The sequence below is a fragment of the Prionailurus viverrinus genome, chromosome A2 (genome assembly GCF_022837055.1).
Source record: "Prionailurus viverrinus isolate Anna chromosome A2, UM_Priviv_1.0, whole genome shotgun sequence".
NCBI classification, from domain to species: Eukaryota; Metazoa; Chordata; class Mammalia; order Carnivora; family Felidae; genus Prionailurus; species Prionailurus viverrinus.
The window spans coordinates 55,038,066-55,054,020 of record NC_062562.1 but is presented as its reverse complement, the minus strand read 5'-3'; the positions used below and the strand labels follow the sequence as shown (position 1 = coordinate 55,054,020).

The window sequence follows — 15,955 nt, the reverse complement described above, 5'->3', positions numbered from 1 at the left end:
AAAATGGCCCCAATGCCTTTCTCCCTTACCATGGAAAGGACTACATGAGATAAAGCCCATGAAATGCCTGACGTGTGGCATGTTAGTTTTTCACTTTTTGCCTGTTCTTTTTTTTTTTTTTTTAATGTTATTTATTTTGAGAGTGCACGCGCGGATGGACAGAGAGAGAGAAGGGGGGAGAACCCCAAGCAGGGGTTGCAGCTCCGTGCAGAGCCTGACGCGGGGCTCGACCTCCTGACTGTTAGATCGTGACTCGAGCTGACATCACGAGTAGGACGCTTAACTGACTGAGCCCCCCCGGGGGCCCCACTGCCTCCTGTTCTGGATCCATGGACAGCTGCTGACTGTCCACACTGGGGCCGGCAGTGTGTGTCCTTTTTGTTGTAAGATGTGAAGCAGCTGAGTTACTTCCCAAAACCTACTCTCCTCATCCGCGGGACCACTGCCATTCAACCCCCACAAAACAAGTCGCTTACCTCTAGGAGAGCGTGCGGGAAGTGTGAGGCTCTGTGGTTTCCACGGCAACTCCGGTTTGTTTCTCAACACCAGCCCTCCAGCCAGGCTCTTGCCGCATGAGTCACACCCCAAGTGTTTTGTTTGTTTCCCTTGGATAGAACTGGCTGGAAGTTTGCTCCTATCAAAGGTTAAGTAACATCTCTCCTGGCTTAAGAGTAGAAAGAAAAAGGTCAGTTTGTGTAACGATGAGTTAGTTCCCAGTCAACCTGAGAACAAAACCCGACCTTGAGTATCAACATGTGGAAAAACCACTCTGCCATGCAGGTGTTCTTAGCTGACGTGAAATCTGGAAGAAAACGCAGAGCTCGGTCTTTTTAGATAAATGCTTTATTTTTTCCTCAAAATGTTACAAAAGTTACTTCTCTTGAATATCTACAATGCATAGAGCTTTTATAAATTTATCCCGTAATGAATAAAATCTAGTTTAACACTGATCCACGTTCACTAACATTTAACTCTCAGTGTTTTTCTTTTCTTTCCTGATTTCAGCTCTTTGTTCCAGTCGTCTGCCACCCTGAACTGTTACTTTGAAAAGCATATCCCGACAATCCCATAATCTGAGATGAGGGCGTTTGCTTCTGCTCTCTCCCACACCATGGAGGGGCGGCATTAGGCAGTGGTAGTAACCCTGAAGGAAAGTGAGTGGCCCGCAGAGAGAGGGCCCCAGGTCTGCAAGAGAGGGAAAAGCACGCACGAGGGTCTGACAGATGAAGGATCCACCTGGAAGAAAGGACCGGTGTCTTCCTAAATTGCCCAGTAGTTTCTGTAAAAGAACTGACTCGCGTTTCCAAAGATGCGATGAGCAACGTCTAGGTGGGCAAGTCTCCAGGGAAGTGCTCCGGAGCTCAAAGCATAGGGCGGGGGAGCAGAAAGCGTGGGAAGCCCTACCCGGGGTGAATCTGATGAGGACGGGGGCCAGACCAGACCACCTGAGCCTGACCGTCTATCCCCTGCCCCCAGCTGCTTCTCTGCCTTCTCAGAGGAGACAGCACCACCCCTGGGGCCCGGGCAGCTCCCAGGGCAGGTGTGGGGCCTGTGGGGCACAGGGTACGACAGGTGGCCACCCCCATCACAGCTTCTCAAATGGGAACAGGTGGGAGGCTGCCGCTTTCTTTTCCCTTTTGGTCTTCTTAGGGCACTGTGGCTTCTGCTCCTCTTCAGCCTCTCGGTTTTGGGGCCAGGAGGCAGCCAGGATCCTGGATGCTTCTGCTTGAGAGCTGGTCCCCTCCTCTTCATCAGAAGAGAGTCCACCTCCCGCATGTGCCTGGGCAGCGACGGCCTCGCTCTGGAGAGGGAGGGACAGTGGAGGGGAAGGGCAGGCCCAGGTCAGCAGTCGGGTGGCAGGGAGCCCTGTCAGGGGCAGTAGAGCCCCCAGCAGCAGCCTACGCAGGGCCAGTGGCTCTGGGATGACAAAGGCACCACATGGGGCTGGGGAAGAGCCTTCCTCAGACTGGGGACTCCTCCATGCAAGTACTGGAGAACTCACTCTGGGCTCAGTCCTGGGAATCGCAAAGATGTTTATGCAGGAAACTGCTCTCCAGGAGCGTACGGCCGAGTCTAGATCACCGGACTGGTGCTTTGCACTTACTACTCTACCTCACTTGGGAAAAAGCGCATTAATGTCTTCAACTGCAAAGGACCAACTCTCAGTGCCAAATGCTCCGAGACGGCACCCCCTGACCGCCAGGCCGGGGAGCTGGGCAGGGAGGGCTGGGAGGCAGAAGGCGAAAGCACACAGGTGGACGGGGTCAACATAAAGCCTGGTGAAAGGTCACCGAAGGGATGTGAGGGAGAAGCGTGACAACAAAATATTTTTTGAAGGCAAATTGGCAGCATGTGGGGTTGGAGATGGGGAAGTAAATAGGTGTGGTTACAGCTGTTCCCAGAGCACATTTCTGTGTCTGACCCAGACTGAACACACCACATAACTGTGGGGAGGGGCCTCCCTGGGGAGGCCCTTGAGGGTTGCGTGTCAACTTTGCACCTGCGCCCAGAGGCCGGCCCAGCCGGGGCAGGTGCTCGAGGATGTGAATTAAATGAGCAACCCCGGGGCCTGGAGGATGGTCACAGGCACAGGGCACACTGCAAGGCTAAGGGTGACATGTCAAACACAGAAATGCAGGGTGCCTGTCCCTCCCTGGATGGGTTTAGCATGAGATCAGACCCAGAGTGGGCACTGGCTCGTGCAGAAACAGAATAGGTGGTGTCGGGGTAGGACTGGGGTCTCGAAGAGCCAGCTGAGGCTCATTTTAGGGACACCTTTCCCAACAAAATAAGGACACGGGGCCTCAGAGACACAGGACCATGGTGTCAAAACATAAGCCATCTCTGGGCAGAATCTGGGCCCATGGTTCAGAGTCCCACTTGGGCTTGTCTTCTTTCCAAAGGAGCCACACTGACCTTGTCCCCGTAGCGAATCTTCAGCCTCTCCCTGATGAGCAGTCCTTTGACCAGCAGCTTCCAGTTCCCGAGGGCCCGCTTCTCCCTTTTCTGCAGGCAGAATAAAACGGAGGGCACAAAACGTTAAGTACTGCCATTTTCAGGAAAAATGTCAAGATGGAACCTGTGAACATATAAAGATCTGAAATAAGATTTTGAGCTTAAGTGAGTTTCTCAGTTGTGCAAGTCTGTTTCAAAATCGATGTGACTGGGGCGCCTGGGTGGCTCAGTTAAGCATCCAACTTCAGCTCAGGTCATGATCTCATGGTGCGTGAGTTCAAGCCCCACATCGGGTTCTGTGCTGCCAGTGCAGAGCCAACTTCGGATCCTCTGTCTCCCCCTCTGACCCTCCCCGACACGCACGCGCGCTCTTAAAAATAAACATTAAAAAAAAAAATCAGTGTGATTTATAAAATGAGGCACATAAAAGGCAGCAAAACAGAAGCCTCTTGTGAACTGTTAGCGACCCTAACATCCTCCAGGAGGAGGCCATGCAGACCTGGACCACGAGCGATTCCTTTCAACAGAGGCAGCAGGTGTGGCCAGCAGGTGCAGGGTCCCCAGAGCTGGGATCCAGGCAGACTGTGGACAAGGATGGTGGATTGTGAGGTGCAGACAGGACCCTGTTCACTGGGGCTGGCTCCCTAGGGTGCCTTCCACAAAGTGCAAGAGCTGGAAAGAGCTTTCAAGCACACATAGTCTCCTTTCGTTCACGGTGCAAGTGAGGCCCCTGCCCCACCTGGGGCTTGCGTCCCCCTGCGATTCTGCTTTCGCACCTCAGGCCCCCCACCCAGGCCCACCTTGGCCAGGCTGCTCACCTCCTTCTCCTTCTTTTCGATGAGTGCCTGCTCATTTTCCCAGGCAGCCAGGAGCACGTCTTTGTATTCCTCACAGACAATGTAGCCGTCAGTTCTGTGGGGATGCAATGCGGATCGTCTTACGAGCCTGCCGCCTGCTCTGGCCTCTCCTCCTCCCCCCTCGTGGAGGCCAGCAGGTGGCTCCTAGACACTCAGAGCCCTGAAGGATTCCCTGCATCAGCCGCCCACAATCCCAGCCGCAGCACCGTCCGTGCAAAGGAAGGCCTGTGGACCCTAACACCGCATGTTCTTCCCCAGGCCTGCCTGAGAAACCTGGGAAGAGGGCTCCCACCCCCACCCCATGGGAGGACAGAGGCCACCAAGCAGGAAGCATGCTGTCACCACCCCCAGGAAACTGTTTTCATCCAGCATCATCGGCATGCTGGTTTCAGTAGTTTTGCTGCCTGTGGTTGGAAGCCAGAGTAGAAGTGTGAAAGTAAAAGGTAAAGTGCTAAGGCTGACTGTGCAAATCCAGAGTAAAACCCGGAAAATGGCCTCCACCCTCACACGGACTTCCTGCCCCTTCTCCAGGACGCCCTGCCCCTCCTGGCCTCCATGGAAGGCCCCGCACGCACATGGGATGGGAGTAGCCTTTATGGAAGTCGAAGCCAGTGATGGCCTGGACACAGTCAATGTCCAGCTTGCGGGCTATGCGGTGCAGGTTGGGCAGGTTCAGCTGGACACAGCCGACAGGCATCATGCTGGGCAGGAAGAGGTACACGTTCCCAAATTCATTCCGGGGGACCTGCGGGGGGGGGGGGGGGGGAACACCAGGTCAAGCCAGCTGCAGAATGGAGTGGCCTGGGTCCTGACCCCACTGAGCACCGCCCTTACCTTGCCGTCCACAGCCACAGGGGGCTGGTACTCCTCCGTCTGCCACCTGCCAAACAGACCCAGGTCATTTTGGTCCTGCAGCTGGGGCTCGGCGAGGCGGGCTTTCCGGGCCCGGTTGGAATAGCCCTTCACCATCTACGCCAGAGGGAACAGCCAGTTTACGACACAGACACCCACTTCCTAAGCACTGACTGTATACGGGCCACTGTGCTGAGTGCTTTACAGCCGCAGCCTCATTTAACCGCCCCAACAAACCCGAGACGGGTGTGTTTTTTTACCCCCTTTACAGGTCCTAGTACCACCAGGACCCCTCAGGCCGCTACCACTAGCCAACGCCTGCAGAGCGCTCCCCGTCCCGGGCACTCGTCCCCGTGCTTCTGTGTTAGCTTATTCAGCTCTGCCGACAAAGCCAGCAGGTAGGCTCTGTCACTGCGTTTTACAGAGGAGCAGCCCAGGAGGTAGAGTGTCCACCTGCAGCGGCAGCTCCTGAGGGCCAGACCCGGCCTTTCCTGGCCATGCCATGCTCTGCGCTTTCACCACTCACGGGGTAACTGGACTCAGAAATGAAGTCACTAAGGCCCCATGGCCAGGTGAGTGACAGTGCCAGGATTCACACCCGGAAACTGCCTATGTCACGTGCCGTGCAAGGCGCGGAGTTTGGGACCCCCGGCACACTCCCCAAGGAGGTCTAGTGGCCAAATTTTTCACTCGGGAGGACTGGCTACAAGGCTGCATAACTTCTACAAGGAGGAGTGGTACGGGCGCAGCGTAAGGGGCTAAGGACTGGCGCCTGGGCACATGAGCTGCTCCAGGGAAGGGTTTTCTGTAAAGGGTCACCTGCAGCCTCTGTTTTCCAACCCTTCAAAAACATGAAACTTCTTGCATGCTCTGAATGATCCATACCTGGCAAATTCCTCATTCAAGTAAGCCATATTTGAATGCTTTTCCCTTCCTCCAATCTTTCTCAAGCCAGGGAAGTCAGACTTGGGTCCCTCTCCTGGGCGCGCACTCAGCAGCCCTTAGTGCCCACGCCTCTGCCCTCCGCGCGCCCCCCAGTGGTTACCTTGTAGGGCACTTCTCCCAGCCTCACCACTCTCGCTTGTTTCAGCCACGTGTCCCGGGAGTGCAGGGTATGCACGCAATCCCTGCAGGAACCAACAGGGGGAGACACAGGACAAACTCAGTTCACACGCACCGAAGACACGCTGTGTGCACAGAGGCAAGGCCTCACACAGCCTCTCAGAAGGATGCTCTCAGCCCTCAGTTCTCTTCTTAAGGCCCTGCTGCTGAGGGAACTGGGGGACCTGCGTTAGGCAAACAGCTAACCTGGACTTCCTATCTTCTGGGGGGATGCATCCACTTACAGGTCCTGACCTGATGGAGTTATCTGTCTGTGTTAGGCTTCATGCCAAGGCCTCCCCCCTTCTCCCACAGTGAGAGTCCCTTTGCAGCTTGTAGAGGACAAGATACCTGAACGAGTGCGTGGTTGCCGAAGGCCTGGTCTGCTGCTAAACACAGAGATGGGGGCAGGGACGAGTGTCCAAAGAAGGGGCAGTGAACCCCAAGGAAGACTACACGGAAACTATACTAAGCTAATGAATTACCACGGAAGTAAGATCCATGCACATGAGAGAGTCATTAATTCCCAGCAGCCTGATTAGAGACAGCCTCTGGTTTCACTCTCCTTCCAGGGCTAAGAGCTACAGCCAAGCCTTGCAAGGCGACTTTCCAACAAGTTTCAACTGCCGTCCTCACTGCGCCCTCTTTGACAGGGCACGGCTGTCTCTTCCTCAGCTGCCAGCCCTGAGCTCTGCCCAGAGCGCGGCTCCAGTGAGCAAGGGCACTGAGTGCCCTTCCAGTGCAGAAATCAGGCCCTTCACCGACTGCCCCGTCTGAGGCTGACCCTCGGCACAGGATGGGGCACAAGGGGCGCACCGCCTCCTCTGTGCCACTGCCTAACGGAGTGACCCCGGACAAGCCACTTTCCCTTCCTGATCCTCAGCGTCCTCCTCTGTCGATCAGGGGTAATGAGCTCTGTCCTCTCTGCTTTGCCAGGTTGCTGGAGGACCAGACACGTTCCAGGCCCACAGCGCGGGGGCAGCGCTCCTCTGTCCACAGCATCCCTGTCCGAGCCGGGAGCGCTACCCACACTCCTGCTGAAGGCAGCACATCTCCGATTGCCCAAAGGAGTAATTATGTCGTGGTCACGGTCTTAGGCGGGGCAGGCGGGCACTATCTGGATGTTCCCAAGGAGCACAGCAGGGAAGTGGACACAGCCCTGTCGGAATAAATCTCGGCTCCCTATTTCACACCCAGGAGGGCAGCTATGACTACAAAAACCAGAACACAAGTGCCGGCAACAGTGCGGAAATATTGGGATCTTGTCCTCTGCTGGGGAGACTGTAAAACAATGCAGGCTTTGTGGAAAACAGCGTGTCGGTTCTTCACTAAGTGAAACACCCAAGTCCCACATGATCCCGTAACACCACTTCTGGGCATACACCCCAAGGAGCCGGAAGCAGCGTCTCAAAGAGACAGCTGCACAACCCCTGTCCACAGCGGCACGGTTCACAAAAGCCAGGAAGGAAAGCAACAAGTGTCCACCCCCGGGCGTCAGGCACACAAGGACAAATACTGCATGGTCCCACTCATGTGAGGTCCTGAAAGGAGTCAAAGGCACAGAGACAGAAAGTAGGCGGGTGGGTGCCAGCGGCTGTGGGAAGGGGGGCGGGGAGTTAGTGTTCAACGGGGACAGAGTCTCAGTTTGGGAAGATGAAAAAGTTTTGGAGATGTGGGGGGGGGGGGATGGTTGTACATTTAAATGTACATTATACGTACATATATGTACATTACATACATTATGTGTGTATTATATGTCAATGTACTTAACAGCACCGGACTGTATGCTCTCAAAGGGTTAAATGGCACACTTTGCTTGGTGTCTTTTACTACCAGAAAAACCGTCCACCTCTAATGCTTTCTTCCTATGGTGGACATGGTGGTTCCTGTGGATCATGCTGGCACTTTCTTCCAACCAGACCTCCTCTCCCACAACCGCGTCAGGAAGCCTGTGCCTTACTGCCTGGGTTAGGGAGGCCAGGCCCCGGGGGCCTCTCGTCGTCGTAGCTGAGGCCCTGAGCAGGCTGGAAGACGAAGTCCCACCACAGACCCTGAACAGGGGCTGTGGCCGTCTCCCTGCAGGGCCGACTCCTGCGCACAGGACTCACTCCACCCACCCGTGTGATTTCCCGGTTTCCTGGTTTTCTCTTTCCTCTACTCTACCTTTGGTCTTGCATTACCATGTTTTAAAAAAGTCACTTCTGTTAGTTATTATTTCTCCCATCTGCTATTTCTTAAAAGTGCTGCTTCTACATTTCTCTGTTCCACACATTAAATTGACATTAAAGTGATTTGTTTTCATTTTGTGTGCATTTTACATTCATTTTCTCTTATTCCCTTCCCCCATTCTCTGGCAATTTTTTTTTTTTTTGGGTGTGGAGAAAATATACATAAAATGCATCATCTTCACCGTGATTAAGTGTGCAGTTCAGTGGCATCAACTGCATTCACACTGTCGAGTAACTGTCCCCACCATCCATCTCCAGAACGTTTTCATCTTCCCGGAGAGAAGCTTTGTCCCCATTAAAATATCCACTCACTTTGTCATGATCAAATCTTTTCTTCCTTCTATTTTATGGGTATGTTTTTTTATTCTTATACAGACCTTGTTGTACTTTATATTTCTCCCCATAACCTTTCTTCACCTGCTGGTCTTTTAATCCTTGTTGTTCTCATCTTTAAGCTACAATCCCTCTACCCACGTCCCACGTGGGACGGCGTGCACACACACCAGAAAGCTCAACCCTTCTGACTAAAGGGCCGACATTAGCAGCCCCCTGCCCCAGAAGGCCGCCAGTCCGGGGCCATCGGGAAGACAAAGCCACCGGGCTGCCTCACGCACCTGGAGTAGACAGCCTCTCCTCGACAATACCCCAGAATGGCGGCTGTCTCGGGGTAGATGGCCTCGTATTTCAGGAGATGCCTCTTCAGGGCGTACAGAGGGTGGTTCTTATACGTGCCAATGACCGTTGGCAAAGGCTGGCCCAGGTGCTTTTCCTGAAACTGCAAAGGCCAGAGAGACAACACTGAGCATGTCTGGAAGAGGAGGGGAGGTCTGAAGTGGGCGATCCTTAGACCCCCTTGTTCGGAAACAGTGGAGCAGAGGTTTAACAAGCACCAGTAACAGTAACGTCCCCAGGTAGTAGATTTTACATAAATCAAAAGCTGCAGAAGCATGTAATTCTGTGGCTCGTGGCAGCTCGGAAGGGTCACCTAACCTATTCACTCTCAGCGCTCAGACCCCTGGCAGCCCTCGCAGAGCAGCGCCTACTCTGTTCCTCGGGGAAGACACACGGGGTTTCTTCAGGCGGCCTCACGCAGAAGTGACACCACTAGCCTGCAGCGCGCGTGTACTTGACCCTGCTCTCCCGGAACACTCAAAGGGGCCATTCACGCTGTGTGACTCGGCTTAGTCTGCTATAACTAGTACTTGTTCTCCTAGCCCTTCTTCAAGGCTCTGGATTTCTCAGTAGGCGATTCCCCTGCTGTAGTTCACACCCTATTCCCCAAAGGCCCCTGCACCTTCCCTGGCATCTTTCTAAACGGCCCTCGTAGACTGGCAAGGACTGGCAAGGCGGAGTGGTCGGGAGTAGGAGCACGGTCAGCCTCCACCGCAAACACTTTAATCAGGACGCCACCTGCACAATTCCCACCTCCCCATCACTTCTGAGTAAAATGAGCCCGAACGCCGCCGGACTGAACTCTCAGCAGAGTGAACTGCATGGCTAGGGGGAGTGGCACATAAACCCACGCTTCACTGGTCCTGACAAGGTAGGACTAATTCGTTGGCAAATCTGGGCAAAGGCTGAGCTCTACCCAACATAACTCATGCATAAGGGGCTTGGGTCAGTGGGGGGTCCTAGGACACACACACTGTACTATGTCTTAGCAGTCTGCTTCCCAGAGTGCCTTCCGGAGTCCCTCCCTTCCCAGGAGAGGAGTGTTCTAGATCTGAGGAGGGACATTTGTGTGTGTGTGCTCCTTTGAGTGTGCATGGGGGGGGGGGGCACAGGCGGGGACACAGAGGATCATCACATTCATGAGTTTTTCTTCACGGAGTACAATTTATAGGACTTGCATAAATTATTTTCAAGCTCCAAATTTACAACTAGGCAATAACTAAAAACACACAGTATATGCCTTCAAACCCAGATAGACACGGGTTCAAATACGAAGGCAGTTTATCTCTCAGGTCCTACATTTTCAGCTGGTAAAATTAAGGCAATAATCATCCCAGCTCTATAGTACTGTTGTGATAATTATAGGAGCTCACACTCAAAGATAACCCCACATGGGGCTGGGCACATATAAGGTGCACCAAGATGGGCCTCGAACCTGTGGCAGCTGAGGCCTTCCCTCTGAGTCCCCTTCTCCTCCCTCCCCGCCAGCCTTACCTCTGAGTCCTCCTTCTTCTCCCTCTCCACCAACGGGCTCTGATACGGTCTCAAAGTTTCAGCCCACCACTTGGCATCAACTCGGCACTTGCGGGTTGTGGTCATCCAGGCTGGGTCGTACCTCTGGGTGACATCCCGGACCCAGCCGTCACCGTCGATGCCCACCACGTAGGTCATGGGCTTGGTGGCGTACTTGTAACAGGCCACGGCCTGGCCCACCACACCGTGCACACAGTCCACACACACCCACTTTTCCTCCTGCTCACAGAACACCTCCAGCCACTGGTCTCTGCCGGCCGCTGTCCCTCTCTGTGCCCCCTCACCATCACTGGAGATTTTCTTGCCTTGCTTGCTCTTACTGCTCGAAGAGCTCGTGGACGCTGCCGGAAAGCCAGAGCGCCTAGGGTGCCTTCCACGGTGGGTCCTGGAGTCACTCTTAGACCCTGCCTTTGTCCTCTGGGGGCCCGGGGCCCTCCTCTGCCTGGGAAGGCCAGGCTCAGAATCCTCATCGGATGAATGACGGGCTTCCCCACTGGACGGCTCAAAGTCAGAGCCACTGCTGCCCCTCTCACTCCCACTCTCCTCTTTGTACGACACCCTGGAGGCCACCTGCCGCTCCCGGCCCTGCTGACGTCTCCGGGCGCCCTCCTCCTGCCCCCCCGCCTTGCGCTCCTCTTCCTCACTGGAGGAGGGCCCACGCCGTTTCTTCCCAACCGCGGCTGCCTTGCTCCTCTTCCCTCTGGTGCTCGGACTGCCAGTGCCCGCAGAAGGAGTGCCCTCTTGTCCGGTCCCCTCGCCGCTCTTGGGTTTAGCTTGGTTTTCCGGAACTGGGCTGGAAGTTTCCAAGGAGCCTCCGGGACCCTCTGTAGATCTCTCCTTGGAAGCTTTCTTTCCCTTAAACAGAAGAGGAATTTTTGTTTTTTCCTTTTTTTTTTTTTGCTAATGATAGGAGATCCTATAATCTACCAGGCCCAAGTCACCGGCTACAGAACCCATGTACACAGGATGTCCCCAGCTCAGACAGTGACAGGCTGGCTCGACTTTAGGACTGTAAGACGGCATTCACTGAAATCCAAGGCACCTTAGACAGGCCACAGTGTGACTCTTTCCACTCTGGAGTGTGGCCCGGGGAAAAGAACACTGGAAACAAACAAACCTGGGCTCCAATCCCAGCTCTGTTTCTCCTTTCTTCTATGGTGCCAGTAAAGTATGCAGACGTTTATTCACTTGCTTTCAAATATTTTTTACATATAGGCTTATTATACGTAAACACCTATAAACGTCTCCGTATGTACCCATAAACATATCATTAGGTACGTATGAACCTCTGAATCTCAGTGTCCTTGGCAATAATACCCACCTTGCACACAATGTACCTTTTTTTTTTTGGCACATAACGTATCTTGCAAACAAAATACTGACAGACTTAATAAAGTTGTTGCATTAAGAATACAGAATTTCAGGGCCGCCTGGGCGGCTCAGTCGGTTGAGCGGCCGACTTTGGCTCAGGTCATGATCTCATGGTTTGCGAGTTCGAACCCTGCATCTGTGCTGTCAGCACAGAGCCCACTACGGATCCTCTGTCCCCCTCCTTCTCTGCCCCTCTCCCACTCATTCTCCCTCTCTCAAAATAAATAAATAAATAAATAGATAAGTAAACTTAAAAACAAAAATAATCCACCTCTGACACTACATTTCAGACCGTGCTAACAGTGCAGTGAGTACAGCGCCGAGCCTCCTCCTTAGATGATGGCGGAATGCAGTCCTTCACCCACTATCACTCCACACTGGCGAGGAGGAGGGAGAGGAGGATGGGGCCTTTCTACTGCACCTCACGGCAGAAACTAACCCACCAAGGAGCCAAGATCTCTCTCAGGCCCCTCTCTACACCTCAAGCTCCATCAAGCTCAGGCTGCCGGAGGCCCATTGGTGTCCAGTCTTCCCAACACAGGGGACGTGCAAGGCAGGTCCAAGAGGCCCATGCCCTGTGAATACCAACCCTTGAAAAAAGTCCAACGACCAATTTTTTTGTGAAGTGCAAGAATTTCTCCCTCCTTATTGACACAACTACCCTCTGGGAGAACCCCACCTTTGCTGTAGGTAACTTCAGAGGAACCGGCTGCAGAGACAATACCAGTCGGGTGGGGAGCTGCAGGGCCCGGAGAATCAGTAAAAATATCTACAATGAAAAACAATGACACATTTATTCTAAGGGAAAAAAAATGAGGATTTAACTAATTCCATGTTGTTTCTTGTGGGTAGATTTTTATAACAGGGAAAAGTCAGAAACAACCAAGCAAGAGAGTCTGGAAACCTCCACACTATTAAAAATAATCCTGGAGAGGGGCACCTGGGTGGCTCGGTCGGTTAGGTGTTCGACTTCGGCTCAGGTCATGATCTCATGGTTTGTGAGTTCAAGCCCGGTGTCGGGCTCTGTGCTGACAACTAGGAGCCTGGTGCTTGCTTTGGATTCTGTGTCTCCCTGTCTCTCTGCCCTTTCTCCCACTTGTGCTCGCTCTCTCTCTCTCTCTCTCTCTCTGAAAAATAATGTAAAATAATAATAATAATAATAATAATAATAATAATGCTGGAGAGATTTATCTTCGTAGAAAAATGGTTTGCTTTTTATGTGTAATGTTAATTTTTGTAAAAAAAAGAAAGTATAGAAATATAAACATATAAGCGTGTTTAGAAAAGGACCCATTTTGGGGATATGGGTGTTTACAGGTGATATTTTTTCCAGTTTATCTATCTTCTGATTGTTCTGTATTCAACATATGTCGTGCATGTGATTAAAAGAAAATAATTAAATGACATCATCACTCTAAGAAGAAAAAACAGAAAACATCATTATCACCAGATCCCCAAAGTCTACTCCATTTTCCATTTTTCCCACAAGGAGTCTTTCAACTGGAGGCTGCGCCTCTAAAAATCTGTTACCCTGTAAGGATGGGAGCCTGGTTGGGGGAATAAACCTCCAAAACAGCGACAGTGACAAAGTATCTGAGCAAGATCTTCCCACGCGGACCTCAGGGACCCGCTTCTCCTGAATTACTGTAATGCCCAGCTGAGAAAGCCAGAAATAAGAGGGTGAGTTTTCCGTGAAAAGCCATGTTGTGACAAAAAAAAAAAAAAAATTACTTTTGCACGTGTCTTCTGAAGTTAAAAGCAGAGAGGGTGAGAAAACATCAAAGAAACCCAAATTGAGGGACCCTCTATAAATTCCTAAGCAGTACTCTTCAAAAGTATCAAGATAGCAAGGACAAGAGAAGACTGAGAAACTGTCAGAATAGAGGAGACAAGGAGTCCTGGTGGATAAATGGAATTAGAATTAACCCATACATCCTCGGGCAATTGATTTTTGATGAGGGTGCCAAGACCATGCAATCCCCACTGAAAATCTTGTCTCTTCGGCCAACAGTGAAGATAACACAACAGATAGCTGGGAGAGTGGTCTCCTCAACAAAGGGTGCTGGGACGACTGTGTCTCCACATGCAAAAGGATGAAGGTGAACGCTCACCTCACATCATATATAAACAATAACTCAAAATGGATGAAAGACCTATATGTAAGAGGTCTACAAGTATAAAACTCCTAGCAGAAAATAGAGGAAGAAATCTACGTGAGCTTGGATTTGGCAATGGATTTTTAGATATGACACCAAAAGTATAAGGAACAAAGGAAAAACAGAAAAACTGAACTTTGACAAAATGAAAACTTTTGCACATCAACAGACTTTATCAAGAAAGGGAAAAGACAACCTACAGAATAGGAGAGAATATCTGCATATGTGGCAGGTGCCTAGTGTCTAGAGTACATACAGAACTCTCACGATTGAACAAAAAAAAGACAGAGAACCCAATTAAAAAACAGGCATCAGATTTACTTGGGTATTTCTCCGAAGAAGGTATACAAATGGCCAATAACCACATGGAGACGCTAACCAGCATGAGTCACCAGGGAAACATAAGTCAAAACCACAACGAGATACCACTTCACACCCCTTCGGATGACTACAATAAAAAAAAAATTTTTTAAAGGAAAACAACAAGCGATGGCGAAGATGTGGAGAAAGTGGAGTCCCTGCACCCTGCTGGTGGGAATGTGCAACGGTGCAGCCGCTGTGGAAAAGTCTGACGATTCCTCAAAAAGTTAAACACGGAATGACCCAGCAACTCCACTCCTCAGAAGAAGTGAAAACAAGAGCTCGAGTAAGTACACGTATGCACACGTTTACGGCAGTGCTCCTTACAACAGCCAAGAGATGGAAACAACCGAAATGCCCACCAACTGATGAATAAACAACATGTGGTCTATCCAGTCACAGAAGGTCACAGGTTGTATTGCTTCCACATGAAACATCCAGAACACGTAAATCCGTGGAGATGGAAGGCAGACCAGTGGCTGCCAGGTGCTTGAGGGAGGAGGAGGAGGAAGCAGAATGCCAGGTAACTATTTAATGGGCACACGGTATCATTTTGGGGTGGGAAAATACTTTGCAAATACACACAGGAACAAAGACAGGGAGGACAGAACTCAAATATTAATGCTTGTCCCTGGGAGGTGGCATTTTGGCATCATTCCTGGCCGTGTCAGATATCTGAGACTTTTTCAAGCCAGATCAGAAGACGGGTAAAGATGCCTGTCATTTGGGCTCTTAAGAGATCCAAGAAGTCTGGTCTCTTGCCCTGAACAAAGAGAAAAGCTGGAGCTCAGATACAAGCATACATGATTAACAGGAATCTTTCAGGGGTAAAACTGCATTTCTACCTCTGTTTTTCAGACACAACAACATCTTGGTGGACAGAATTCTCCTCGCCGCACAGCAGCCGGCCAGTGTCGCTGCTCAAACTGGAAGGGAGGAAAACACTTCCTGAAGGATTTCGGCAGCCAATGTTTGAAAAACCATTTCCCTGGGATGTCTGGACGTAATTTCTGGATATTTAATGGAAACAAGTCGAGGGCGCCTGACCAAAACTGAAGTGCTCTGTACTCCAGGACGGCAAGCAATAGTCATTGGTCTCGATCCGGACTCCAGGGCTTCCCAACGGAATGACCCTGAGAAAGTTTTTTGGCCTCTCTGAGCTTCAGAACCTATTTTTTTTATTTTACAAGGACTGAGTAAGAACATGGAAAACACTGGAACGGTATCTGGCACACGACTGCCATGGTCTTTTGCTAACAGTCCTAAAGAACAGTGCTGCCAGGAAGACCACTTACGTGGACCAACTCTTCATCATCCCGCGCAGAGTAAATAGCAAATCTCCTTTCCAATGTGGTCTGTAGGCCATCTTCCTCGTTGGTTGAAAGGTCTGCATTAACTGTAAATGTTCCAATGAACCTGGAAAGAAACCAGGCGTTCCCTGTGTCACAGGTCATGGCAAAGAGGAATGCTCGCTATTCTTTTATAGCCAAGAAAATCAGAAGGGACGGTCTCGTAAGGGAACATGAGCCTCGGCTGCCTATGCCCTGCTGTTCCCAGTCTGAGCGGCTTGACCCCTGCTCACCACTGAGGACCCTGTCACACTTCACATCCCTGGTTGCCTTCCCAGACCCCTAGATGCTCCGTACACCCACAGGCCCCAGCACATCCCCTCCTGAGCACTCCTACCAGCACGCTACCCTGATGAACTGAGTGCACCGGTCTTCCCTGCCAGCCTGGGAGCTCTTCGAGGGCAGAGATCATGCCTGACACTTCTCTGTCTTCAATGCTGTGCCCAAGGCCTGCCATATAGGATCCTTTCGGGGAAGGTGTGTGGAACTGACCTGCCCCCAGACTCTGAGAGACATAAGTC

At 51.7% G+C, this 15,955-nt stretch overlaps 1 protein-coding gene across 1 annotated transcript in view; it reads right to left on the bottom strand.

The window, feature by feature from the left end:
* Window positions 1–827: 827 nt before the first annotated feature.
* XPC (XPC complex subunit, DNA damage recognition and repair factor) overlaps window positions 828–15,955 on the bottom strand; it is a 29,082-nt gene continuing 13,954 nt past the window's right edge. The window contains exons 7-16 of the mRNA XM_047846003.1: window positions 15,381–15,501; window positions 12,249–12,338; window positions 10,160–11,053; window positions 8,608–8,768; window positions 5,710–5,791; window positions 4,647–4,781; window positions 4,388–4,557; window positions 3,774–3,867; window positions 2,917–3,006; window positions 828–1,801 (exon numbers count right to left, since the gene is read on the bottom strand). Of these exons, the coding sequence (XP_047701959.1) occupies window positions 1,586–1,801; window positions 2,917–3,006; window positions 3,774–3,867; window positions 4,388–4,557; window positions 4,647–4,781; window positions 5,710–5,791; window positions 8,608–8,768; window positions 10,160–11,053; window positions 12,249–12,338; window positions 15,381–15,501 (2,053 nt within the window). The 3' untranslated portion in view covers window positions 828–1,585. The remainder of the gene's footprint in view (window positions 1,802–2,916; window positions 3,007–3,773; window positions 3,868–4,387; window positions 4,558–4,646; window positions 4,782–5,709; window positions 5,792–8,607; window positions 8,769–10,159; window positions 11,054–12,248; window positions 12,339–15,380; window positions 15,502–15,955) is intronic.